The sequence below is a fragment of the Maylandia zebra genome, linkage group LG19 (assembly GCF_041146795.1).
Source record: "Maylandia zebra isolate NMK-2024a linkage group LG19, Mzebra_GT3a, whole genome shotgun sequence".
In the NCBI taxonomy this organism is placed as follows: Eukaryota; Metazoa; Chordata; class Actinopteri; order Cichliformes; family Cichlidae; genus Maylandia; species Maylandia zebra.
The window spans coordinates 29095017-29122129 of record NC_135185.1 but is presented as its reverse complement, the minus strand read 5'-3'; the positions used below and the strand labels follow the sequence as shown (position 1 = coordinate 29122129).

General features: G+C 40.9%; 2 protein-coding genes and 1 long non-coding RNA gene across 7 annotated transcripts in view; all 3 read left to right on the top strand.

Annotated features, from left to right (window-relative positions):
• Window positions 1–1007: 1007 nt before the first annotated feature.
• Window positions 1008–18400, top strand: aspg (asparaginase homolog (S. cerevisiae)). Of its 4 annotated transcripts, XM_012923285.3 has the most exons (18): window positions 1008–1491; window positions 5094–5217; window positions 5972–6007; window positions 7923–8034; window positions 8157–8282; window positions 8372–8455; window positions 8658–8784; window positions 8879–8991; window positions 10475–10660; window positions 10768–10881; window positions 10978–11097; window positions 11246–11341; window positions 12855–13018; window positions 14803–14889; window positions 15412–15511; window positions 15601–15666; window positions 15766–15816; window positions 17197–18400. In XM_012923285.3, the coding sequence occupies exons 1-18, from the start codon at window positions 1242–1244 to the stop codon at window positions 17236–17238; spliced, it is 1998 nt and encodes a 665-aa protein (XP_012778739.2). In that variant the 5' UTR covers window positions 1008–1241; the 3' UTR covers window positions 17239–18400. The 4 variants fall into 4 exon arrangements, with proteins under 4 accessions (XP_012778739.2, XP_012778744.2, XP_012778740.2 ...); XM_012923290.3 differs by lacking the exon at window positions 15766–15816; XM_012923286.3 differs by lacking the exon at window positions 5972–6007 and having other exon boundaries at window positions 1009–1491.
• A 721-nt stretch (window positions 18401–19121) lies between these two features.
• LOC143414010 (uncharacterized) lies at window positions 19122–19820 on the top strand. Its single transcript, XR_013094570.1, has 2 exons — window positions 19122–19160; window positions 19324–19820. It is a non-coding gene; the product is annotated as an uncharacterized LOC143414010 (long non-coding RNA).
• A 2665-nt stretch (window positions 19821–22485) lies between these two features.
• kif26ab (kinesin family member 26Ab) overlaps window positions 22486–27113 on the top strand; it is a 71000-nt gene continuing 66372 nt past the window's right edge. Inside the window, exons 1-2 of one of the 2 annotated variants that reach the window (XM_076877360.1) lie at window positions 22486–22915; window positions 24801–25019. In XM_076877360.1, coding sequence (XP_076733475.1) covers window positions 22781–22915; window positions 24801–25019 — 354 coding nt within the window. In that variant the 5' untranslated portion in view covers window positions 22486–22780. Of the gene's footprint in view, window positions 22916–24273; window positions 24560–24800; window positions 25020–27113 lie in introns of those variants that run through there. The other variant, XM_076877361.1, reaches the window with a different exon arrangement.

Here is a 27113-nt window from a genome sequence, read left to right as displayed (position 1 = left end):
AATAGGAAAACACAGTTTAGCTGCTATTTGCCCTTGGGGCCCTCATGGAGCCGAAATGAAAGGGATGACAAACAGAAGACAGGTCAGTGTACGTCAAAAGGATCGATTAGGTTTGATCTTTTATAGTTCCTCCCTAAAACTGTGTTTGTTTTGTTTTATTCCATTAGTTTGAGCATGCAAGCAGCAGTCATTTAGGGAAGACAGAAAAGTTTTGAACTGCTTTGCATTTGGACACTGCTTGACCTCCACACACCCAAACACACCCCCATACACAGAAACACAAAATCTTTTCCTGGAAGTACAAACATTAACCTTTTTGAAGGTAACACACTCTAAGACTACTAAAATAGTACCACACAAAGTGCTTTACTCCAGTAACTACTTTGATAGTGATATAAAATGTGCATCTGCAGCTTTATAACAGAAAAAGATCCGTTTGGTGCTGGTTTTGACCCAGAAGATTTTTAGTGTGGCGCGAGGGATTTATGTTGTATACACATAACTACAAGGCTATAAGGTTACATACCATATTTTATGTAACTATTATTTAAGTATTGCAAAAGTCACCCTCACAAATGTACTCTACACTCAAGAGACACAGTATATTTCAACAACTTTATTGCAAACCGTTAAGTAACAACGTAAGTTAAATCGCCAGCATGATACATGTTGTAACAGCAGGAACAGGAAAAGGGGGTGAGAGTGTCATTGTACTCTCAATATTGGTTGCTGTGGTTATAATTCATAATATAATCATAACCATATCAGCCAAATAAAATATTTCCATATAAAGATATGAAAACGTGAACATGATGGGCACACGGTATCAGGAGACTGTCCGCATAAAGAGTTTACATCTAGGTCATTCTTTAGCTTTTCTACAGAATTCTTCACTGCGTAGAATTTGTAGATCAGCCTAAATAAAAATTCCTTGAACCAAGACCAAAACTTTATTACTGAGAGACTCGTGCAGAACACGCCCACGTCACTGACGTCAGAGTGCGCTCTGAGGAGTCCGAGAAGTTGAAGAGTTTAAGTGGGTGGGGAAATTAAAACATAACGGTAACAATGAGTCCCTCCTCTGTTTACTAAGCCGTTTTAACTACGACGAAAGCCGCTCTCCGTGTATAAAGGCAGACGATCCTCATGTAACCCTGCTAACAATAAAGAAACCCGGGTTTTGAACACTTTTCTTAGCTACCGCATTTAAAGAGACAGCGCCGGGGCTTTCGAAAAGCATCATGGCGGACTCCAGCACCAATGGCCTCACATCTCTCGCGCGGGCTTTGTCACAACCATCTCTGGATCTGATAGAAGTTAATGATGTTTCCCCTCCACGAAGTCTTCAGCTTCATCCAGGACGAAGGAGAAAGTTGTCCAGTTGCAACTCGATTGAGAACGCCGACCTGGTAACCTCACCTTGCGCCGCGGAGGCGCGGGTCCTCGTTATCAATACTGGAGGAACTATCGGCATGACTCTTCATGAAGACGGTAGCTATGGCAATCATTGTCATCAATTATTCGTTGTTCTCCTCTGTAGCAGTTAGCTAGCATAGCCGGTGGCTTCCTCTTATTGCATGTTTGCATGTGGGTCTGAACACGAGGCGTGACAACAATCTGCACGTGCATCCGAAAATAGACTTGGGGTAAACAGCTTACCTACACAGCTGATGCCATGTGCGACTGGCGACCTTCCAAATAAACTACACCGGTGTACACATGAGCAGACTGTCTTGGTCTTGTGAATGAACATGGAAATGAAGATGCTAAATGAAGCTTGGTTTTAGTGAACAGAAATGCAAAGACGAAAGTTGAGATCAGATGTATTTACTCTGCGCATGATTCAGGGTTTTACAACAGACTTAAGTTTCGAAACAGGAGAGCAGCCAACGCCAAACGTACTACAGTGAAAACAGGTTCTCTCAATGAATAACTGAATGTTGACATTAGTTACTGTGCAACATCTGCGGTATTCGGACTTTTAAAAACCACCTGTCCCTATTTTTCAATCCATAATAAGCGACCTACTCATGTTTGTGGTTTATTCATTGCTTTGACATTTGCAATACAACTAAATATTCTTATATGTTATGGATTTTCTAAATAAGCTGAACTTGCCTTAACTATATTTGGACAAATACCTTTCATTACTTTGTACACAATAGAGTAGATATGAGAATGTTACAAGGCCATTGTTAAATCCTCCCAATTCTTTTGACCTTTGGGCTGAAGGAAGGACAATACTCTGTGGATAAATGCTCAATCAACAATTACTTTATTACATACAATTCAACACTTTATGAGCACAAACCATCCGGATGGGGAGACATGCATGAAGAGGGTCACAGCAAAATCTCAAACTGGTGGAGGATTACTCAAACTCTTATAGCCTCTAGTGGCCCCCAGCTAGTTGTAAAAACCTAAACATTCACATTCTTTCTAACTCCAAGCGAGCCTGACTTATGGCCTTGTCTGTCTCCTCTACTATCAGAAAAAGCAAGGTCCTGACTCTCTGAAAACAGTGTTTCTTATAACTCAGCAGTATAATGCATCATAAAACAATATCATTCATTCACACAGAATCAGCAGTCTAATGCAATACAAATCAGTTTAATAACTGTAATAGTTATCACCTTCTTCTAATTCAGGAGAATAATACAAACTAAAACTACATAATAATTTCACAATCTTTAATTAGGGGTATAACATAGCATAAGATAATATGCTAATATATACCATCCACGTTCTGGTAGCAAAGAAAAGAAAAAAAGCAGCCGGAAAGCCATTTAGGCGAGGGTCATCATCCACACTTGTATTATACGTATATTATACTTATAGCTAAATAGAGCCCAACAATCAGAGTGAACTCATCAAACACAGTGCTAGATCAGTCGCAATGTACAGTAGATCAAGGTGGTTTGTTGACCAACTGAGATATTGACAAGTGATCACAGGATTTATACCACAGCAGAAAGATCTTTTCCTCATCTAATCTCTCCCCACACCCTGGCGTTCTCCCAGCTCAGGCTTCATCAATATTCATGTCACTAACACCCAAAACCAGTTTTTCCTCAGTTTTATGCCAAGGTATGTTCTTTATGGTCTGTTTTTCAACAGATAAACAAAAGTTAAATTAAATACACTCCTTAGACATTAAATTAAGAATAAAATGATTTTATAGATTTGATATGACACTGTTATACTTACATCAAACACTGTAACTATCCTTCATTGTAGCTTAGTAAATGACTGAAATCTTTTCAGTGCCAACACACTGCCTTCGTTGTGTTGTTTTGCTCGACTCATGCTTCCAAGCCTTCTCCATCACTCTAATTCTAGCCTTTCTGTTTTGAACGCAGTGAATAGTTTGGAGCTTGTGATGAAGGTCTTCCGAGGTCTTTTCTTAATGGCTGACTTGGATAATGATATTCCTGCCTTCTGGAGAGTCTTTTTCATTTACATGGATTTTCTGAAGTGGTTTCTTCTTTGTCATGGAAAAGATGCTGTGACCATTCACAGCTATGGTGATCTGTGGGGGGTCCAGGCCTTTTTATTATTTACAGAGCTGACCAGTGTATCCTTTTTTCTTAGGATGTCCCACACTTTTGATTTGGCCACTTATAATATCCCCATTGTCTCTATGATGGGTTTTTTTTGGAGCCTAAAGATGGTCTGGTTTTTGAATCGAGAGCTTCTTTGATTACATATTGTGGGTTTTATAGCAACTGCTTCCAAATACATTATGCCGTTAGAGCTGTAATTACTATACTCTTCCTACAGTTTGGATGTAAACAGCCTCAAATTAAAGCTGAAAGTATTACTTTAGTCATATTTTAAGCCCATATTGGTTGCAATTGTAACTTGAATATGTTTTGATAAAAGGCTCAAATAACAAAAATTGCATGGACTTAACTGTAGGTCAGCTCCCTTAATATACAGTCATATGAAAAATAGTTTTCACACGACTTCTTTACAGCCCTGTGATAATGTAACTACACCCTTGTTGCTTCCGTACAATTTAGAGGGAAACTACGAGCCAGCCACTGCTGACAAATTGCACTTGATTAATTGATCATCATGAAGTGCTGTTGTGGAGGATTAAGTTTGTGTTAACACAATATGAATGATCTTAGAGAAGGAATTGTTGCTGCCCATCATTCCATCATTCTATAGTAAGAAAGATTATTCACAAGTGGAAAACATTCAAGACAGATGCCTGGATCCCCAGCAAATTCAATCCAAAGTCAGACTGTGCAAGAGAGAAATTGCAAAAAACTCAAGAGCTACCTCTCAGATGCTACAGGTCTTGGTTAGTGTGTTCAATGTTAAGTTTGTTTGTACAGTATAAAAAGGCTGAACAAATATGGCGTTTTTGGAAGGGTTTCCAGAAAAAGAACATGGCAGTATAGCCTAGGTTTGTCAAACCACACGACTTCTGGAACGATGTCCTTTGGACAAACCAAACTAAACTAAATCCAGAGCGCCACATTTGGTGAAAACCAAACAAAGCATATCAACCCAAACACCTTACCAACCGTCAAGCACGGTGGTGGAGGGGTGATGATTTGGGTTTGTTTTCCAGTCACAGTACGTAGGCAACCTTTCACTCACTGGGACGATCAGGAACTCCTCTTTATACTAAACTATACTAAAATCAAATGTGAGGCCATGTGCCGGACAAAAATGATTGTTAACTGAAATATGATAATCATCAGTTATTCAGATTGCCAGTTTAAAGCTGTATTATTTGTGTGAGTTCAATGTATGTTTATTTTGCTTGACAGTTAAGATTGCATGTCCATATTATATTCTGTCTCCTAACCTTTGTGTTATTGTTTCTAATAGTACATTTAATGTTGTCCTTTTATGTTATACTCAAGAAGATCATGTGTTTTTAAAAGTGTGCTTCAAGTGTATTTCCAGCCATAATGTTATTTTTTACAATAACCACTAGGGTTCAGTATGAGAGTGTTGTTGTGGTGTTGAGATGACAGCATATCCACTGTGCTCGCTTTCTATTAATAGTAATCCTACTAAAAGCAAACTGTTAAACATTAAATATCTCTGTTGTTTTTCTGCTCTTTAACCTACAGTTCTTGCCCCACAAGCCAATGCTTTTGTGAAGAGCCTGCGTAAGCTGCCCATCCTCCATGATGAGACATATGCTCACCAGACCCGCATGTATGAATACTATGGATCTGACACCTTGGTCCTGCCGTAAGTGCACCCATTAGTCAACATGTAGATATATATATCTGTATTTAACAAAATGAAACCACATGCTGTACTATTGGTTGCCATATGTATCAGAGGAAGACTACATAACTGTGTTTGTAATATTTTAAACATGTTTCCTTATCCTTATTTGAAAACAGAAAATTAACAGTATTTTCTGTTGTCACAGCCATGAGGCATTAGCTCATAATTTGTCTTCATTATTAGCATCTTGTGAGGCCTGTGTTACTGACAGAGCAAGAGTAGGTCAACAACAAAGAAAAGGATCGCATGTAAATTTGTAATGTTGCTTATTTTGAACTAAAAGTTTGAAATCCTGTGTGTTTTTATTTCCTTTATACCTAATTTATTACATTAATTATGTCATTTATTTAACTTGAGACCGTCTCACTTCACAGTGAAAAAATGTTGCACTTCATCTAATGTGCAGTGCTTTTCCTGAATGGCTAAACCTGACAGCTATTTGGATCTTTATAGATCCAAACTTTGTGTTTATAGTATGTGCAGACCGTCCTGAGGACAGTGAGATATAATGTATTTCAGGTGTTTTTGCAAGAGCATTCGTTATACAGGCTAAATCGCCCTATATCTTGGATCTGCCCAAGATGGTAACTGCACACAGTGCAAGATATGTTTCCTATCTGGAAAAGCAGAGGCTGAAAATAAAACAAGTTACATTCCTGTTAAGAGATGCACTTATTTTTATTACCCTTAACCGCTTTTGTCACTTTAACAGGAAGCCAGCGCCCCATCCCGACCTGCACTTTCACGGGTGTTGTAGTACTGGTTGCATTGTGTTTGACTTCTCCCTGCTTGAGATTGGTTTGATGTCTCTGCTGTACTTAACACCACTTGCTTGGGTGTGCTTCCCTGTTGGGAAGTGCATGCCTACGTGTCTTTCGGCAGTTGGAAAAAGTTGCTTGTTGCTTGAAGTAATTCTGTGTCTCTTACTCCGGCTAATTTTGAACTCTGTAACTAACAAGGCAGCTGTACAGCGTCTCGTTCCTGATATAAGCAAAAGATAGATTGCAGTGTTGCATGTTTAACTTTATTTTGTCTTGTTTTGTCATGCTTGTGTGCAGTTGAGTGAATTGGGCTCGGAGCCGATTGACAAGCCCTTTAGGGTCTTCATCGTCAGTAGAAGTAGCCTTTTCCAGAGACACTAATTTCCTCTCTGGCCTCATGTTGACTGCTATTATGAAAGTGGGTTTAGTCCTGTATTATAGTAAAGATATCAAGGTATCTATGGCCCTTGAAATGGTAAGTATTTTCTAAAGATAGGTTGTTAGAACTTCGTTATTTTATTATCTGTGAGATATATATATGCCATCTTCTTATGTTTTTCATTAATATTCTACTGATTGAATGTTTTTAGGTGTTCAGCACGTCTTAACACTTGCTCATCCTTGAGTTTGCAGTGTTCATATCAACTGAATTAAACTCACATGCAAATTTAATAGGCATACCGTTGATCTTATTCAAGAGCTGATCCTACGTCTATTATTTCAGAGGGGAATTGGTTTATTGATTAACTGCAAAGCTTTATTCATGTGATGTTGAGAGGCAATGCCACAGGGCTGTTTGCTTCCACCTCCAGCGTCCTTCCATGCGTTTATTATTCTGAGCATATGAAGTGTCTTAGCATGAGTATGGTAATGTGTAGCTTTGCTAAACCTTAGGACACACTGCCAGATATATGAATAATTGGTGATTTGAATAGTGTTTTTTTTTAGGCACTTTTCTTCTAGAAGATCGACAACATATGTTCTTGGGTCATGTGTCGACTTGAGGCTAATTAGTAGAGTGTCTATAGGACCCCTGCTTGGATGGACTGGGGCTCACCCGCTCTTCCCCCTGCTGTTCCATTCACCTCCTATCTCTATGCTATAAGGCTGCCCTATGGTAATGTGGGGGGTGTTCTACGGTGTTTCTTTAAAAGGGAGATTAAAAAGAAAATCGCTTCATGGCTTTTCAGTCAGTCACGCTGCCTTACATGGAGCGTGGCAGGTGGGGCTGTGGGACGCCTGCGTTAAACTGCACTTACAGGCAGCATAAATATGTATGTATGAAAGACTCCCTCCCTATTATTTGCAATGAAAAAGAAATACAGGCTTTTGCTCCAACATGATACGAGTCACCAAAGAACCTTCAAAATATATCGGATAAGCTATCTTGTGTCCATAAATGTAAGTGTTCAGTCATGTAGCTGTGCAGGAAATTGGGACTCTACTGTGCTAAACAAAAATGCTTAACTTTTAAAGTGCTGCACTGTCTAACTTGTGTGACTTTGCCCCTCCCTTTTACCCTTTGAAAATTCTTTGTGTGCGTAAACCTGAAACAGGTTTTGGCGCCCTGTTGCTCAGACAGAAGGCCCAGCTAAACGGATTTTGAAGTCAGCGTTTTTAACATTCCCTTACGCTTCTTTAAGCTCACATCTCCCCTTTAACCAGAACCTGATCCAGCTTTTATTAAATGTTCACCACAATACATAATACGTAATAATTTATCCCAGTAAAGACTTTAATTGCTTGTTGACTGCGTGAACTTTTGAAGTTGAATATTTGTACTTGGAACGACCAACACCGCTGCTTTATTATTGGCTGTATAATCTGTCACTGTTTGGCTTTGTGTAAATGTTCCTATAGAGAATGCAGCTCATAGATAAACTGGACTGTTTTCTCTTCCAGACTGAGTAAACAAAATAAGAGGATAGTCTACACTATCTTGGAGTACAATCCTTTATTGGACTCTTCCAATATGACCACAGATGACTGGGGTAGATTTGGAAAGGACATTGAGGTACTTGCTACTCTTTTTAATTTGTTGTTGTGCCTTTATATTACTTAAATCCTGCTTTTAAAATCTATCTGGCCATGTGAAATTATCTCCATTATGATAATTATTTTCTTATTTCACCCCAGAGAAACTATGAAAGCTACGATGGTTTTGTGATTCTTCATGGCACAGACACTATGGCTTACACAGCCTCTGCCCTGTCCTTTATGTGTGAGCATTTGGGCAAACCGATCATTCTCACGGGCTCACAGGTAAGAGCTGCTATCCTCAAGTCACTAACTAACCAGCAAATAAACCAGGGTTTACTGGTTTGTTAAAATGAGACACTTTCTGTCTTTAGGTACCCATCTATGAGATGAGGAATGATGGCAGAGACAATCTACTTGGGGCATTACTAATTGCTGGACAATTTGTCATTCCTGAGGTGAGATAAAGAAGATGGTTTATAGCTGCTAATTGACTGCAAACCTTATTAGAAATGTTGGATTGTGAGAGAGAAACTGACTGAATGTAATACCCTGATAGCCAGTTGTTGCTTTGTTTTCTCTTAGCTCTGTTATATGTTAGTGATTTAATCAATCAAGAAATAAATTATTAAGTTCATCTTATGAACATGCATTTGTTAGGTGTGCCTGTATTTCTACAACAAACTCTACAGAGGGAATCGTGTGACCAAAGTGGATGCTGGGAGCTTCAATGCATTCTCATCTCCTAACTTGGCCCCCTTGGCCACTGCTGAAGTGGATATTACAAGTAAGGAACCAATAAACTGCTTACGTAGAAAATAAATCACTTTTTGTTTTTAAAGGATTATTTTTTTAATGGAGTTTCTTCAACTTTCCGCCAGTCAACTGGGATACAGTGTGGAGGGCAAACACCACAGCAAAGTTTCAAGTCAAGACTGAGCTGAACCGCAACGTAGGCCTGCTTAGGCTATTCCCAGGAATCACTGCGTCTACTGTAAGTTTCAGGGAAATGTATTTTATTTAACTTTTTATTAAAGTGGTATAAAATGTCGTTTTTTGTTTAATGCTACTGGTGTAGCCTGTGAAGTGGACCATGGATGTAATTTTGGAATATTTACCAGATGTTCTGAAGCTACCGCTTGTCATTATTTGGATAGAAGAATGAAAATGATAAAAACTAAACAGCTTGCTCCTTAGAGTGCCTCACTAATCACTCAGAGCGGCCGCCCTGACAGTTGTGTATAACTTTAAGTCTTAAATGCAACCCTGTACAACCTTACAGCTAAGGTCACAAAAAAGATTAAAACACTCACTAGCACCATAAACAAACAGCCAGCTTCATGTAACTCAGCAGTCGTATTGTCTTCTCCAATGTTGTCCTTTTAAACATGGGAGTCTGTTTTCTCACATTTTGAGACAGCCTCATTTGGCTGCTTGAGGAACTGCAGTATTTGGACTTGAGCCTTGGCTTCATTTCTAAGCCTCAGAGGTTCCAGCTTACTTACGCTGTTTCCAATTAAAACCAAATGACATGCAGTCAAGTGCTGAAATGAGTATGTTAAAATTGCCGGCATGGTGCAAATCTTTAAGCCGAGAAAGTTGTAATTGCCTCCTTTTTTTTCTGTTGTACTAGATCACCTGTTCTTCAAAGGTAACAGACTGTTGTTTTGTCTGCAATAAAATATAGTTAACTTCAATGTAATTGCGCTATTAGCCTTCTTCTGTTACTTTCCCAGTCATGTAAGCTGCCATCAAAGCTCAAGCCAGAGAAAGATGAGACGGAGTTATGGGCCATGTCCAATCCCCCTGTAAAGAGGGAGGGTTGCTACAGATACTGTAACATTTAGCTGCACCTCCCCCTGCAGCGTCTGCTGGGGGAGCGACTTTACTGTCTCAATCTGCTCCCACTGCCCAACTCTGCTATCAAGGCTTTCTTACAGCCTTTAACTGCTTTTATGAGGCACCGTTTTGATTAGGCACTTGGCTCTCGTGTGTCCGCACTCTGCAGTACGGGAGCTTCATTGGTAATCTGTGTCACACCTTTCTTGTCAAACTGCTTATCGCATCAAAAAATACTGAGTGAACCTGGAACTTTTAATGTCACCTTCTTCTCGCATTTTATGGTAACTGGCACAAACTTGCCAAGTGACTTTATGCTTGCTAACACCTTCAGATTAATTGCTCTCCTTTCTGCCATTTGAGTCATCTGCCATTCTAGTCATATGCCATGGCTAATGATGTGGTGTAGGGCTTCCCAGTGCCAACCAGCCAACCAGTGACTGAGATACTCTGGTTGCAGAGATGGCACCAGATGGGCTTTTAGGAGAGTGAATGGGTTGCATGGAGTTAAAGGGGCTGCAGGAAAAATAACACGGAATACTAATTTCTCATCTTGATTCTGCACAGTTGAGTAGCCAGTTAAGATGGCCATAAATTTTGGGTGTTTATAACCTGAAACTGCGCTCATCTTTGTCCAGGTAAAGGCTTTCCTGCAGCCACCCATGGAAGGAGTGGTCCTGGAAACCTACGGCAGCGGAAATGCCCCCGATAACCGCCCTGATCTCCTGGAACAGTTAAAGAAAGCCACTGATGCCGGTGTCATCATCATCAACTGCACGCAGTGTCTGAGGGGGTCGGTGTCTACATCCTACGCCACTGGCAAGGTAGTTCATGACGCTTGGTAATTAATCACAGTCTTGTTAATATGTTCAGTTGAGTTGGAGAGAGAATGAATCAATCAGGTCACTTATTCCTGTGATTGATACTACAGGTCTTGATAGAAGCCGGCCTGATAGCAGGAGGCGACATGACTCCAGAGGCTGCGCTGTCAAAACTGTCCTACGTATTGGCCAAGAAGGAGCTTGCTCTGGAGGCGAAGAAAAAGGCTGGTGGCACTTTCAACACTTTCTTTTCCATTATGTGGAAGCTTTTAAAGTAACAAAGTGCTAAAAGATTATTATTTTTTTGTGACTCTGTCCAGATGATGGCAGAGAACCTGCGAGGTGAAATGATCGCTGACTTGGCAGGAGCCAAACTGTGCCTGAGTGACAGCCGTTTCATCCAAGTCATTGCCAAGTCTCTAAGCGTCAGCTGCAAAGAGGTAAGGGTAGCAGTGCATTTCCGCAGACTTTCAGCTCTGGGGCTAACTTTAGGTTATTAGGAGCTTGTCATTTTGCCATACTTGATGACTTGTTTTCATATTCAGAGAAATTGCGGGTTTTAAAATTCTTGGAATCTGGTTTCAAAAGGAGCTGGAAGCCATCCGAGATGCTCTGACTCCCACGCTGGCATGCGCCGCTGCTAAGATCGGTGACATTGAGGCCTTAAAAGCCCTAAAAGAAATGGTAAGCAATCCTACGACCTTCACCACATGCTGTAAAGTTAATCATTATTTCCTGTTTTTGAGTCTCCAAACACATTTTACCCATTTCTTTCCTGGTCATGTTTGGCTGTAAGGTCATTGAACTTTGGAAAACTTTTCCCACTGGTAGATTTTCAAAACATTTTCAGGGTCACACTTCCATTTTGTATTAGAGCGGTGTAGTCAACACGCAGGCACTCAGACAAGCAGAACTAGAGGACAGACTGGTAAGGCAAGCCTAGAGTTGTCTCCACAGTCGCATGTACATGTCTATATGTGGATTGACTGGTATGCAGCTGCTGCCTAGATTACCTTGAAGTTTTCAAAAATATATTCTGCCCTCACGTAAGGGCATTGGCTGCTTTTCACTCATTTTTGGTCCAGACCTTGTTTATTTTTATTTTTTGTATATTTGTTAAGCCACTTAACACTGACCCATGAATCATTCAAGCATAAAAAAGCAGCAGATGAACAGTATTTGAAAGTCATGTCCTTAAGAAATAGTAAAGAAAATCCAGCAAAAACCTTCCAGTTGATGATCCCTCTAATGTTCACTGAAGCCTCTGCAGAAATGGTAGAAGGGCGGCTGTCAAGCAGCCACTCTTAAGGAAAGTAAGCAGGGAGAAAGGGCTGAGATATACCACATTAGACAAGAAATTTAGTTAAAATCGGTAGCAGCAGGTCTTAAGAAGTGATCAAATTGAAAATTTTGGTTCAAATCATTGTCAGTATCTACAGAGGAGATCGAGAGAGAGCTACAACAGTGAGTGAATACAAGCACGGTGGATGGTGACGTTGTCAAAATTGATGCAATTATAAACACAGAAATGTGCTGTCAAATTTTGATCCGATGTAATGCTAATTGGAAAACATCAGATTGGCAACGGCTTCATTTTTTCAGCATGACGGTGATCCCAAACACACTGTCAAACTAAAAGCATACATGGATAAAGACAAACAAAAAAACAGTGGGACACTACCAGGCATGGGTTGGCCCTCAGAGCCCAGACCTCAACATTACTGAAGCAGTGTGGAATCATCCTCACAAAGAATGGAACAAAAAGCAGCAAACATCCAGAGAAGAGCTTTGAATGTCCTTCAAGAAGCCTGGAGAAGTATTCTTGAAGACTGCTACTCAAACAGTTTGGCACTTTAGATCCTCAGATGAGTGGAAAAAAAATCAGCCACAGGTTTGGCATCGCCCAAATCTAGCAGTGGTGTAAGGCTTTTCGATCATTCTAGTTGTACACTCAAGTTTTAGTCTTTTTCAGGAGATTTTTTATTATTATTTTTGTAATTTTGTTACGCTGTCTGAAACAGGTTTCTCTTGTGATTGAGCATTGAGTCTCACTGGGATTACCCGTATAAATAAAGATTAAATAAAAACAAATAAACAAAAAGAACAAATATAGATTAGAAATAAAATCAATACATCATCTCACCACACTAACCTTTAAACCACCAGCACACACACTGAGGATTTTCCCTTTCCACAGGGCAGTAACTTATGTCTGGTGGACTACGATGGACGCACACCCCTTCATGTTGCTGCCTGTGAGGGCCACCTCAAAATGGTGCAGTACCTACTGAGTCATGGAGCTTCGGTCCACACTAAAGATCGCTATGGCGACACACCCCTATGCAATGCTGTGCGTTTCAGGTAAGACTTGTCTTGTTTCGAAACAGTAAGGGCCAGTGTGTCTGCCTGTATCTTGCTGTTAAAGTAATATTGTCATTTATGAATTTGCAAACACAACAATTTAAATCCCCCCCTCTTGGCAATTAGACATCTGAGGATCTCCTGCAAATATGTTTAATAGCTGCTACAGAGAGGACTTCATTACATGAGCTGCTGATAGGTTTTGCTCAAATGGCAAGAAAGCAGCAGCGGCTGGGGGGAGGGTGAAACCAGGAAGGGGCTCGTAATGGAGTTTAGAGGCCGGGCAATAATCATAAGCTAATTAGGCTAATTGTCATCTGACAATTTAGGCAGTGTTTATTTTTACCAAAGCTGTATTTTTAATTTTGTGTCATTCACTGAGGTTGCTCTAAACGTCTGTCAGGGAATAGCCAGGCGTAACATTTCAGGGCTATGTTGAGCCTCAGGGTGAAAACGTTGTGTGTGTCAGAGCTGCGACAAATGGCTCATCTCTTTCAACGGTTGGTGCTGCAAGTGTGGACTTGTTGCCTTTGTGATGGCAGAGGGATGCACTGGAGCGCAGACACCTGTTGTTACACTTCCTGTAATGTGCTGCACAGCTTGAGCAGCTATTCCCCTTCTTAATATTTTCACTGAAATAACAAAAGTAATAAAAGTGGAGTTTTAAGTTGCTGTCAGGGATGCGCGAGCACATTGTGAGCCACATTTCGTACTGTATTAAGAGCCTAATGCCCATATAAGGAGAGGCAGAGAGGACAGAGAGAGAAACCTGAAAGAAATGTGGGGAGTGCCCTCTGAACCAGTCCTACCAGCTTGCTCCCCGGTTCATTGATGAGAGTTACTGGCTTATGCTCCGCAGGAAGTCCCTAATAGGTTCTCTGGCTGTTGCTCTCCATACAGCTAAACAATTAGGCACAAAATTGAGCTCTTACTAGCTTACCCTGTCGCTTTGTCACACAGGTCTTATTCAGAAAGTCTGCGGGTCAGTTGTGGAAACTTTTCAGCCTTTGCTTTTAATGCACATTTCTTGTCACTGTGAAAATCACTGCATGTGACTCCTGCGTGGGCGGCTCTTTGCGGGGGACAACAAACTTGTTCGTACTTGCCAAACGACGATTACTGCCACACAGACTCTTTCGCTCCAAGTCTAAATTACAGTGTGAATGAAAATGTTGTTTAAAATTAGCATTATATCTAATTACACTTAATAGGTAGTTATGTCTGTTTCTTCTGATTCAAACGAATATGCTTATTAAACATAAGCCCTTTTATTAATGAGATATAGGCTCTCTGGCATCTCGCTAAGAGACGGAGATGGAGTGCACGAGCATTATTTGGTTCACGTGCAAAGGACTCGTCACACTTGTTGTAACTGAGATTGTCATCATCACTTCTCTTGAAGTCTAGCCAAACTTCTGAGTATTTGGGCCCATCATTAATAGCAGGGTCTATGTGTGTGTGCTGCAACAGCTGCTCTCGATTGGACACAGGCACCGAGAGGGGAAGACCTGACTTTTGAATTGAGAATAGCAAAAATGCACCATAATCTAATGTCCTAATACAACTGCAATTAGAGAGAGATTTATAGTCACAATGTTGTGTTGTGTTATTACATTCCTTGAAACTTGTACCATGTGGAATATGTTACTAGCTCTGTCTTAAGGTTTGCAAGAGTTACAGAAAAGTGATCAGTTGCGATGCCCTTTTATTAATAGAAAAGAGTGCATGTGTGAATGGTGATATACAGTAACAATAACTCTGTGATTACATGCTCTCTAACTTAGACACAAGGAAGTTGTGAAGCTGCTGAGAAAGACCGGAGCTCATTTCTCCAGACATGAGTTGGAGGAAGCAGGAACTGAAATGTGCAGGTCAGACACAAAAAAGGAAGTATTGTAACAATTGTACACAGCCACTTCGTTGCTCCACCGTCACTAATGACCCATCCTACATAGCTGACACAGGTGCAACCAGTTGTCCCACTCTTACACAAACTGTAGGAATGCTCCCTAACAGCATAGCTTCAGATCTGTTCTCTATCTGTAGTGTCAGTAAGTACGTGTTGTTTTTTTTTCCCTTTCTTTCTTTCTTTTTTTTTTTTAATCTGCCCGAGACACTAAACAGGTTTTGTTAAGACCGTTCCAATTTCCAGTTTCAGGAACACACCTTTCATATGATAAGCATTGCATGTGTCACTATGAAGATAAACCTCAAGCTCCTGTGGCTCATGTGGCTCAGTAATACTGAATGTTCCATTGATATGCTTTTGCAGTCTTTCCACAAATTTCCTTTACACAAGCTGTTCTTTGCCCAGTGTATAATATTATATTAATACTGATTTTGGAGAAATGAATCCTGTTGCTGTAATAATGCTTTTACTTTGTGTGCATCAGCCTGGCAGCCAATGGTGACCTGGATGGTCTGGAAATCTGGAGCCTTGCTGGAGCAGACTTAAATCAACCAGGCTATGATGGGCAGACTGCAATTCAAGTGGTGGGTTTGTAGGAAGGCATATTTCTATTTTATTAACACTTAGCAGTTCACAAAGTTAAAAAAAACTTCTCCATCATCGCCTGTCACAGGCACAAGTTGTCAGCAAAAAGGATGTGGTAGCATTTTTGCTGCGACTCGAGAGCAAAAAATCAAAGGTATGCTCTGTTTTCTCCATTTTTCAGCTTTACTCTTCTGCAGGGCAAGCTTGGTTTCTCTGTCTATAATTTTCTCTCAATTACTTTGTTTAATTCCAGAAAGTATTGGGTGAATTTAATGATGATGATGATGATGATGATGAGGAAGAGGTAAAAAAGATGTAGCCCAAGTGTGTGTGTTTCCCTGTGTCTACATTCCCCATACTCAGCATGAGATCAAACCCTGTGCATGACTGCATTGGCTCCCTTTTTTCTTTGTCTACAATACCTTTTGCTTATTATCCATCATGACCTGTTGTCACTGGGTTGTGTGTCTCAGCGCAAAGTGCTAAAGAGGAATTGCATACACTTGGAATGGTCACCAAATTAGGTGGGAATAACGTGCCAAATCTACAGAGAAATGGCTCTGATCTGGAAAGTCATTAGCTAGCATGCTGATTGAAAACCCGGGGGAAGCGGGCTTTTTTGGGGGTCTGGGTTTCTGGTGTAACCAGGACATCCAATAGAAGTATATTTTAATAATTCCATACTTCCTGTTCAGTTGTAGTTTACAAATAGATTCCTTTTGAAAATCAAATTAAAACCCTAAATTTATGTCAGGTGATAGGTGACTATGTCCACATAGCATTTTGGTCAATGCACTCACTCTTTGGGTCTTCACACACCTTGTTCACCTGCATGTACCCACACCTGCTCAGATCCCACTGGTTGAACTGACACACAAGCAGACTGCAAAAGGAAATCGGAAAAGCTCCTAGTGCCAACAATATATTATATTATAACCGGGTCGACTGTGGCTCAGGACATAGAGTAGGTCATCTGCCAACTGGAAGGTTGGTAGTTAGATCCAGTCTGCATGTCAGCTTAACCTTGGGCAAAAATGAGCCCTGAGTTTTGATTCATCCATGAGAGTGTTAGTGTTTAGGTATAGAGAAAAGCACTGTGTGAATGTGTGTGTGATTAAGTGCATATGGCTTGTAGTAAGAAAGCGCTTTGAGTGCTCACTTAGACTAGAAAAGCAGTGTGTGTGTGTGTGTGTATATATGTATGTATGTATGTATGTGTGTATATATATATATATATATATATATATATATATACATATATATATATATATATATATATATATATACATATATATACATATATACATGTTGAAAATCATTTAATCGTTAATAGAAGTAATCAAGAAAAATATTCATGAGGATAAGCTGCTTCCTTACTGTGTAGATGTTTCCCTCTGGCTCTGAGAAACTTGAACTGACAGCTTTACTAAATAATAACTTAATCATTGATTAAAATGAGCTAATTGCCAGCTTAATTTGTAACCTGCTCACTTTGCAAAACAACTATTGCATGAATTTGAGCCAAACGTGTGTCAGACCCCGTTTATCACCAGAGATACATCAGATAACATCTGATAACATCTGTGTGTGTAATTGTGGTTGGAGATGAAGCGTTTTATTGAATTCTGCTGAAACACCAGCCACCCTTGCATATTAATCCTGTCTCTGTTTGTCCCCGTGGCAGAGCGGAGTGATCCAATTCAAGGCTACCCCACCGGCACTTTGAGCTGACGCTACCTGAACCAACAATTGTCCTCTGCTGGCATCCATTTAACTGCTGAGGTGTTCTCTGCACAACGTCCGGCTACTTTTCACAAAATTGCTCTCTTCTTGGATGTCATCTGATTGCATGTGTTCTTCAAAGCCATCGCTGCTGCAGTCTTCCTCTCCAAAAATATTAATAACACAAAAGACTGTGTAACTGCTGAGGGCATGGTGCCCAGAGAAAATAAGTGGATGTATGTACATGAAGTTGTTGCAGACTTTTCTGTGTATAAGGAAACTGGTTACAGTGCTGACTGTTTTAATCAAATGTTTTATTTCTATGTATGTAGTAAATGTGATGTCCAATTAGGGAATTATGCCATTTGAGCAGAACCTATATATATATACACATGAACATTACAATATAAAGTAATATTTTCTCCTTGTGTAGCAATATATGTGTCATAGCATAATATCTGGACGTACAGGGTACATTCACAGATTTCTATGCTGTTTCTTTTATAGTGACATGCTGCAAAATCTCAGTTCAAATGATTCTAGGATTTTTTTTTTTTAATTTAATTTAATTTTTATTTTGGATGGTGTCCAAACTACCCATGCATTTTGAGCCAAAGTATACCTCTGTTCCCAGAGCTTTTCATTTCCTCCTGCTACAACAGGTATTTCAGAAACCTGCAGTTTAAACCTTTGCAACTCATCTAGCGTGTTTCTTGTTCTGATTGTTGAGCCTGAAGTGTCACATATCTCTTTCTTTAAGATGGAAAGGGGAAATCCAGAGTATTGTGTGAGACATAAATGCTTTAAAGTGTCACGGTTTCTGTTTTCCTTAATGTGTTTTAAATGTCTTTTCGCATTCTTTACATTTGTAATCACAAATGAATGACATTTACTTATTCGTTACTTTAGTTAAACATGAGGAAATGTTAAACATTGCTACTCCTGTTTGGTTTTCAGTAACGTTAATACCAATCTGGGCAAGAGTCATTCACGTAAATGTTTTGTGATTACATGTGTGTGCATATACATCTTAGTTATTTTAAATGTATCCTGTTGTTTCCATTGCTGCTGTTGCCTCTGCTGCTGCAAATCAGGAACTCTGGGAGATTTAGTTTGTTCTGTGGATGAAAAAAAGAGGCAGAAATAAATTTCTTCTTTCAGAGAAATGTCTCCTGTGATCGCTCCCATGTTGCACAAAAAAAATAAAAAACACATGGACTGCTCCATGCCTGATTCTTGAGCAGTTATCACTTTTACATACAATAAAATGTTTTAAAAACTTAAAAATGAAATTGGAAAACTTTTTTTTTAAAAAAAGGCTGGAAATAGTCGTTTTCAAAGGCGTGGTTTAGTTAAAGGCTAATCTAAAAACATAGTGGGGTTTTCCCCCTATTTATTTATTTTTAAAGAAAAGTCAAGTGAAACGGAGTCCCTCTGAGACCACTGAAATGCCGTGTCTATGAAACTCCCATCTATAATTTATCTCGTGCAGGCCATTCAGTGATTTAAAAGCTAGTAATACAATCTTAACACTGACAGGTAGCCAGAGTATCTGCTTAAAATAGGTGTTACATGACATGAAACCCAAACACAGCCCTTCAGCTCACACAATGTAAGACTTTGTGAGACAATTGATAGTTTCATCAGAAATTAAACAAACTACAAAGACAAAGATAACGTGAAATTCCTCATGTTCATGTGATAGCAGTTGCTATCTTTGTCTTGAGCGTGGCTGCCCAGTCGTGCTCCTACTGGTGGAACCCAGCTCATCCGGTTGGACCTGCACGGGCCTCATTCCTGCCTGAATGTGAGGCTTGTACGAACCAACCCCAAAACGCTATATAAAGAGCTCTTAACCCTGCAGTTAGTCAGTCTGGGCTGGGATGACACAAAGAAACACCACCGCGAGGAAAGAACTATCTCTAGGTAAGTCTTCTCAGCGCACGTTGGCTGAAACCCCTTGTTAGTTTTTGCGTATTTGCTCTCCATCAGGCCCAGTGTGAAATCTGCTGTCGTGATGTGTTTGACTTGTGCCTTAACCGACAGATTAACAGAACTTAATTCTGTCTGTTGTTGTTTCTTTCACTAGTGAGATCAGCAGTTTAGAGGACGGACCTTGCTATGAAGACGTGCGTAGTCTCTCTGATTAAGTGGTTCTCAACAGTTCAACAGTTCTTTAACAAAATTGTGAAATGTTTAGGACCACTTGACCAGTACGACAAATGCTCCCACCTTTGGAGAAGAAGCTACACTGTTCTCGAGTGACTCTATACCAGAAAGGTCTAACGTTTGCCTTTTTTTAAATTAATTTTTTTTAAACGACAGAGTGAATTGCTCTGCTTTTCTTCTTCCTTAATGCACGCCTTTGTCGCCTACTCTCATTGTGCCCCCTTGTGTTGCAATCACACCTGCAATCCAGGAGCTGCGGGGAGCTGTAAAAATCTTCAGGGTTCAGTCATTTCATTCTGCTGGCGCACATACAAATTTTTTAACAGCTCTGCTGCTCCTGCTGCTGTAACACCCGTCCTTTTCACTGCTTTACTGTTGCTGCTGTTCAGAAGTCAATAAAGAACCATTTGTCACTAATGGGTATGCGTGGGATTGTGTACTTTACGTCTGCAGGGATGGTCGCTGTCCAAAGTACTGAAAATTGCAACTGTGGTAAATATGGAAAAATCACATCTGCTGCTATCTAATTTGACAAAACAGAGAAAAATAATTGCTGGTAAGACATTTTAATCAACAAATAGTTAAGCGTGGAGCAGCTATTTCCCCATTTAACTTGGTTTAATATCATTTTTCCTGGGCTGTTGTTTTCCCGTCTGTATTATATTGATTAAATCATTTATTAGTCTAAATTAGTTTAAAAAGCCTCTAAACTGAGATAGACTTAATTAAAGCCACAGGTTTGCATTCAGGTCTCTTATCTGCTTAAAGGTTTGATGAGAAAACCAAAACTAAGGACTCACAATCTGACACAAGTAAATCCAAATGCTTTTTCCCAGGGAAGGGAAAGGCTACTCTACATTGCATAAATCATTCATGAAAGCAGTGTGCACCATTTATTCCCCCTCCCCTTTTTAGACAGCCCCCTTCCTTTTTTTCTTTTGATCTCCTCCATGCGCCAAGAACTATCAATATTTGCTAAACGTTTCTCACAAAGTCTGTCCGTGCACCGGGAGAAGCTGCAGATCGAGGTCTCACAGTCAGAGGATAAGACATAGGAGAGGACTTAATGAGATGCCCAGAGCGATTTCCCTGTACGTGCGCAAGGGCAGCAGATGTAGCAGCACACGAAGTCCCAGGGGATCCCGTCTTTGGAATTTCATCAGCGGCCAGAGGAGACTCAACCCAGACCTCCTCCAGAGGGGAGGGCTGGGTGACGGACATGGTAAATCATCTTTACTATGAATTGCAGTTATTGCTCTTCTCACAACCCCTGTCTCTCCATCACACAAAAGAAGGTGTCTGTGTTTGCGTGCATGCACGCGTGCATGCGCAACAGCGGGTGTGATGAGTTGCGTTGTTCTGGGGATAAAACAAATGATTAACCCCCCTCTGCTTAGCTGTCAAGTCATAATTGTTGCACCAGAGTCACTCTTGATCTTCTCTGCCCTCCTGAAAGACAAAGAAAAACTTTGCTCCATGCAGCCGCCGCTCTCTCCCGGTGACCTTACAACTTTCCAGCAGTCAGATCAGATACGTCACACTTACACTTACCGCCACTGTGAATAAAAGTTGACTGTATTTGGGCTCTGATACTAATGAGCTAAACTAATAAAACGATTGAAGTTAAAGATAAATTTCACCTAAGATATGATTTCCACTCAGCTAGTTCATTTGTTAAGTTAAAGGAACCATCCACAGATTTCAACCTCAGCCAACAGGTGTACTGCTGTTTCCAGGGGCTTTGAAGGCACCTTTTAAAACTCAGAGCTAAATAAAGCTAATCATGTTATAGTCTTATACCACGGAGTCCAATATACCACATACCACACCAGCCTGTGGTGTTTCTTAATTTAAACTGCACTCTCAGGTGCAACATATAGCCTATCAAATATTTGTTTCTGCTCTTATGGGCTTTGGTGGTGACACTTAACCCCATTATATCAATTTAATCCAAAAGAAATAATGCGGATTCTTACAGCTGTAACATTAAAAAAAGCATACTTTGTCAATTTGAATTCAGTTTTCAAGAAATGCGAGCCAGTGTTTCGGTGAAACCACCACGGGTGCCGCGTTTCACAGTGACACGTAGCTCACCGAGGAGCGGCTCCATGTGCATGACATCACCACTACAGTTTGTTTCCGTGCAGTCCAGTCTGAGAAGAAAAACTGGTTTATATTCGTAAATTAAACCCGGGCAGGACAACACTCTGATTATTCTGTTTAACGCCTGTTTTCATTCTAAAAACTAATCGTCTCTAAATTGTTTTTTTTTTTAAAGACAACTCATTACTTTTATAATAGATCCGCTGGATCACAGGGAAACCACCCACTGGCCTCGTTCTTAATCTCACTATCTTAGCCGCATCTTGCTCGAAGAGTTGAGGCTATTCGCTGCATAGTGATTGGCAACCATGCGATCTTACTCAGTTATAACTGTTAGTTCCATTTTTAAGCAGCAAACACCTTAAATTATCAGGAATTTCAGCACTCGGGAGATTTTTCCGCCTTGGACATCTCACAGGAAATTTGAGCTGATCTGATTTCGATACAGACTGTAATAAAGTAAAATCAATCAAAAGCTGATCTGTTTCAATCCAAACAAAATTGGCTATCACTGCAGATAACCGTCATCACGGTAAACAAATCAAGTGCCTCATATTTGATTATATCCCAGACTGGCTTCTACAGCAACACTTTAACCACAGAGCTGCAGTACATTCTGCTGCAGGAAGATTATAGGAACATTATATATGTATATAAGACAAACATATAACATAGAAGCTTTGATTGGGTCGTTACTGCAAGCCCCTACATGAATAATACAGGAATATTACAGGGGGTCTGCCGTTAGGGGTTATAGCCGGATTGTCATTGTGTTTTACGTGTTCGTCCAGGGGGATGACAACGACGCACCAGCAAATCGGCTATGAGAGCAGGTCATCTCTATCTGAGGGAACAGAGAGCGAGAGAGATGGAGAGAGAGGGAGGCTGAGTGAGGGGGAGAGAGGAAGGGAGGGAGGGGGAGAGGAGAGGAGATGAGATGAGAGTGCAGCAGATGCACAAGGTGCTCCTTCTCTCTCAGACCTGCAACAGCACTCAAAGATCATGGATAATAAAAAAGTATTTCAGTGGATATAAACACCTTTTTGCGCACCGGATGGATTGCAGTGCTTGTTTCCCTCCCTCTTATTGGGCTGCTGGAAGTCGTGGCTATTTTACGCACACGTGCGAGCGCTCAGCTTGAATGACTGAATGTCCGGATTAAAAACCCCTTTGGATCTTTTTAGGGGGTACGAGACATATAAAATAGATGGCTGTAAGAATCAAATAGGTTTCCCAGGGAGTGGAATATTTTCTAGGGTACACTTGCAGCCCACATGGCTTTACCAAACTCACCGGGGTCTCCCGAAGCTGGGAAGCCCAACCCCAGCGTCATAGACCTGGGGACATTCTTCGTCGACTCGGACATTATATTTGGGTTTACAAGTCACCTGCTGAAGAGAAAAACAAAGGTAAGAGTTTTCTCAAGGGATGTTTGAAACAAAAGCTATCTCAGAGAGCATGTTCTTGCTGGAGCGCTGTTTGCACAAGTGGGAAACAGTGACGAGCCAGATAAATGATGCGCGCTTGACGGGTCCTGTCCGCTATTCAGGACCGTGAGCAGCACCTCGTAGCATCTGCGATCCCTGTTAACCTCCAGCTTCATTCACTGATTTCAAGAATCTCCAGTTTTGCGTATTAATACTTTCTTCAGCATTTTGCAGCAAATAAAAGCGCCTTAACTTAAATTCTCTTGAACTGCTGTTAAAGTAAACGAGGAAAAATACACCTATAAGGCTTTGTAGACAATTCAATGACAACTTACCAACATATTTAAATATGACTTATAAGCTGGTGTGGAAAAAATGTTTATTACAAGGTGCGTTGTTTAATTTAAGTCTTAATTTCCTAATAATAAATCTTCCAGTGTCTTTTGACAAGCCCCTTTCAGCCCCGAGAAATGTTGCAGCCGACGATAAAAACATATATTGGAGGTTATATTTACGTTTAAAACGTCACCATTGGCTGATATGACTTGTGCAAAAGAAGTGGACGAGAAAAAAGTGAAATAAATTAAAATCTTTTTATGGGGAGAGAAAAAAGAGAAACCGTTTCTTATGTGCAGGACAGCAGGGCATGTGGCGACTGTCGCTTACATCACCCGCATGAAATATTCAAAGTTTACCAATTAAATATTTAACCGTGGAGAGCCCACCCTCTTCAATTTGAGAGATGGTGTTCTTTATTTCTGACGGAGGATGGCGCCAGAGTAACATCAGCGACAAACATCTCTGCTCCCTGAGAGGCAACAGTTGACGGTGCACCCTGAAAGCGAATAAAGCACAAAAAAAAAAACCCTACAAGAAGATTCATATTATCATTATCATTCATGTAAGATGTTGTCTTTGACATTAGCTTAATTAAGCTCCAATTTAGGGTTTTATATAGCCCTACCTACCAAATAACAGACTGGGTACCTTAAAGTGATTAAGGCATCTAGTATTATATTTTTCATATATAATATATATATATATATTTTTATCTCTTTATATCTCTTAAGATATTTTTACATTTAATACAGTTGTAAAACGTTAAAACTGTACTCTAGACTATGGCTATTTAAATCCGCGTGTGATAAACTGAAGAGAGCAAGCTGAGAGAGAAACTACTGAGATTTTTAATAAAGAAATAGTGGAAACGTTTTTATGCAATTAAATTAGTATAATATTCGATAATGGTTCACTTCACAGACAACTCGATTGCCGCATGAGCAGGGAAGTTTCTTTATCCCTCCCATTCGGAGAGTAACACCGCCTCCTGCGCACGGCTGAGTGCCCTCCTGTACCAAAACTCCTCCACAACTTTGGAGCTTCATGGGGCGCACTCACAAGTTGCCTTCGCCCAGTCGCCACCGGTCCGGTGCGATGTGACAGATGACTGATAACCTTCAGTCCGGTCTTCGGTGCAGCCTATGGCTCGGTCTCACATTTTTCAGCCACAGTATCCGTGAGTTTCAAGACGTTCTCCTGAAGGTGCAACCTTGAGTTGGGAGAATGAGCTCCTCTTGGGGCAGTTCAGCTTTTGATGGTGGAGACCATGACAACCGCGTGTTCACTGTAAGTGTCTCCCTGCACAGGATTACGTGTAAAAAAACTAATTTGCTTATTCTTAAATACAGTTTGCATTGTTTTTATTTACATCAGCTTTTGTGAGGTGCGCACTTCAGGTGCTCTGTATTCAAACGGGTTGTCAAGGTACAGGCAAAACAGTTTCACCGTCACAGTTGGACGCTTTTTAAGTGCAAACTACTCTTTTTTGAAACCTCAAAAGTTAACCAAACCTTTGCTTGTTCCGAAGGTGGAGGGATGTCCGGGTGGAGACTCTCCCGCGACCCCCAGGAAAAGACTTCACTCCGCGGAGGAAGCGCAATGGAGCAGCCGACCTCCTCCTGAGGGCGCCGGGTCGGTTCCCATCTCCGAGTCGGAGGAGAAGGGAGGCTTTTGCCAAAGTTGCCAGAAGAAAGTCTCAGAGCTGAAGAAACAAGCGCTAGCTCTGGCTGACCAGAATTCACTGAAGGTTGGTGTTATAATTTGTAATCTTTGAAATCTTTTAGCACATTCTGTCGCTCACATTTTAACTTTTTTTGTTTGCATTGAAAAGTACTGTGATCACCCAAGTTGCACTTCTGCTTTACAGTAATTCATGGTAAAATTTTCATAAAAAGCCATCAAGCAAGCAAATTATAGTAACTATTACCACAGAATAGTGATAGGAGCTCTGTAGTGATGCTTGTGTCCACCTGCACCTGCTCTTCGCATTGAAACATGAACAGTGAAATTAGATCCAGCTAATGTTTCACCAAGAAAGCTCTCACAGTCCACTTGCAAAGTTGTTTATTGCTATACTTGACTTCAAAATGCTGGCTCTGGAAGTGAAAATGGAAGCTTTTGAGACTTTGAAAGTGGCCTATTGTTTGGCTAAACAATGCTTATCTTTTTATTTTGCTGTTGGGTGTGGGGGGGTCGAAGGGGCCGAAACAAGCAGGCCCCGCTCACGTTGGAGACTGAGGAGGAAGTTAAGTCCCAGTCGACCTTCGCTGTGCATTGAAAGTGTTCCTGTGCTGCTGCTCCCACAATTCCCACCGCTGTTAAATATAGGCCCTGAGACCACTGTTGTTGTGGCGCGCTGGTTTTTGCCCCAGGGTCGGTTCTCCTTTGTTGTACCATTTTAGAGGGAAAGTCTCAAAGTTAGATTGGATTACTGCTCTACAAGGTTCACCCTGAATACGCCTGCACCTGATGTTCATACAGGAACAGAATACATAAGGGAGAAGGAAACATTTGGACAGCACCTGTGCTCCGGTTTGAATCACCTGTATGTGTGGTCTAATCTTTAAAGGTGGTTTTGAGTGTATCAGATCTATAGTCAGGTTTCAGGTTAAGTCCACACATTAGCCAAACCCTAACTATTATTATCTGCCCTGGGAACTGACCTCCCCTTTTTTAGTGTGGGACCCTCCAGCAGTACTTTGTGGCCTTCAACAGGTGCTCTGGGCTGAAGAAAGAGACGAAGACTTCCCCTCTGCCCCGTATTTTGCTCTTGTTGATGGCTAAATTGCGCCTTAATTCCGGGGTGGCAAACAGTGATGGCAGGGTGCTGTTATTGTACCAGCGTTATGGTATAGGTTTCCCCTAGGTGAAGGATAATAAAACCATTGTCTTTGTGAGTTTGAGCTGCTCACCTGTTGGGCCTCATAGGATGGATGCAGTTATGGATGATCGCTTCCAAATTACTTCCTCCATGGAGGGAAGAAGGTCAACACGGTTATTCAGGTGGCCTGCTGGGATACCTGCTAGAGTTCAGCCAGTGTTGTGTCTGCGGCCGTCATGGGAAAAATGAGTGCGGAGACTGTTTACTGAGGTCACACTTCCCCTCCCTCCCCATCCGCCCGCCGTCCCGTTTTTGAGAGGAGGAAGTCAGCTTGGTCCCCAGGCATCCCTCCCCCCCCCCCTTCTCTGCTGTAGACTTATTGTTTGAATACAGTAGTAGTAGTGAGTAGATAAAAATTCAAGGAAAAGTGTTTGGGTCAAGTGAATGTGCTTTCAGACATGAAGCGACTGGAGGGAAAGCTGACTTTTAACACACATTGAAGTCCAGACAGCTTTTGCATTTTCCTGTTTGGGTCTAAAGGAACAAGAAACTCGGGGAAGTAAAGCCCTTCTCCCCTCCACGCTGTTGTTTATTGTGGCTCTGTGGAGCCCAGTGGTGTAAGTGGACAATTGCAGCAATGCAGTGATGTTTTTGTGCACAGTCCACTTGCTTTGAATGTTCAACAAAGCAGCAGTAGCAACGATTTTTGCATAACATTTACAATGAATTTCTGATTATAACCATTTTATGACATCACGCTAAGGGGGTCAAGCCTAAATTAACTTTTCTGAAATTGGGTCCTCGAGCTACTACCCCTACATTTTAACTGCCTTGACACATTTTATGTTATTCAGAGAGAAGATAATGAAAAGTCTCGTGGAAAAGTGCCCTTTCCTGAAAGGACAGGTAAAAAAAAGAAGAGACACTGACAACCACCAGACTCTATTTAATCAAGGCACTTCAATTGCTTAATTTGCATAATTAAAACCTACAATAATGAATGCCTTGACTAGAGAACAG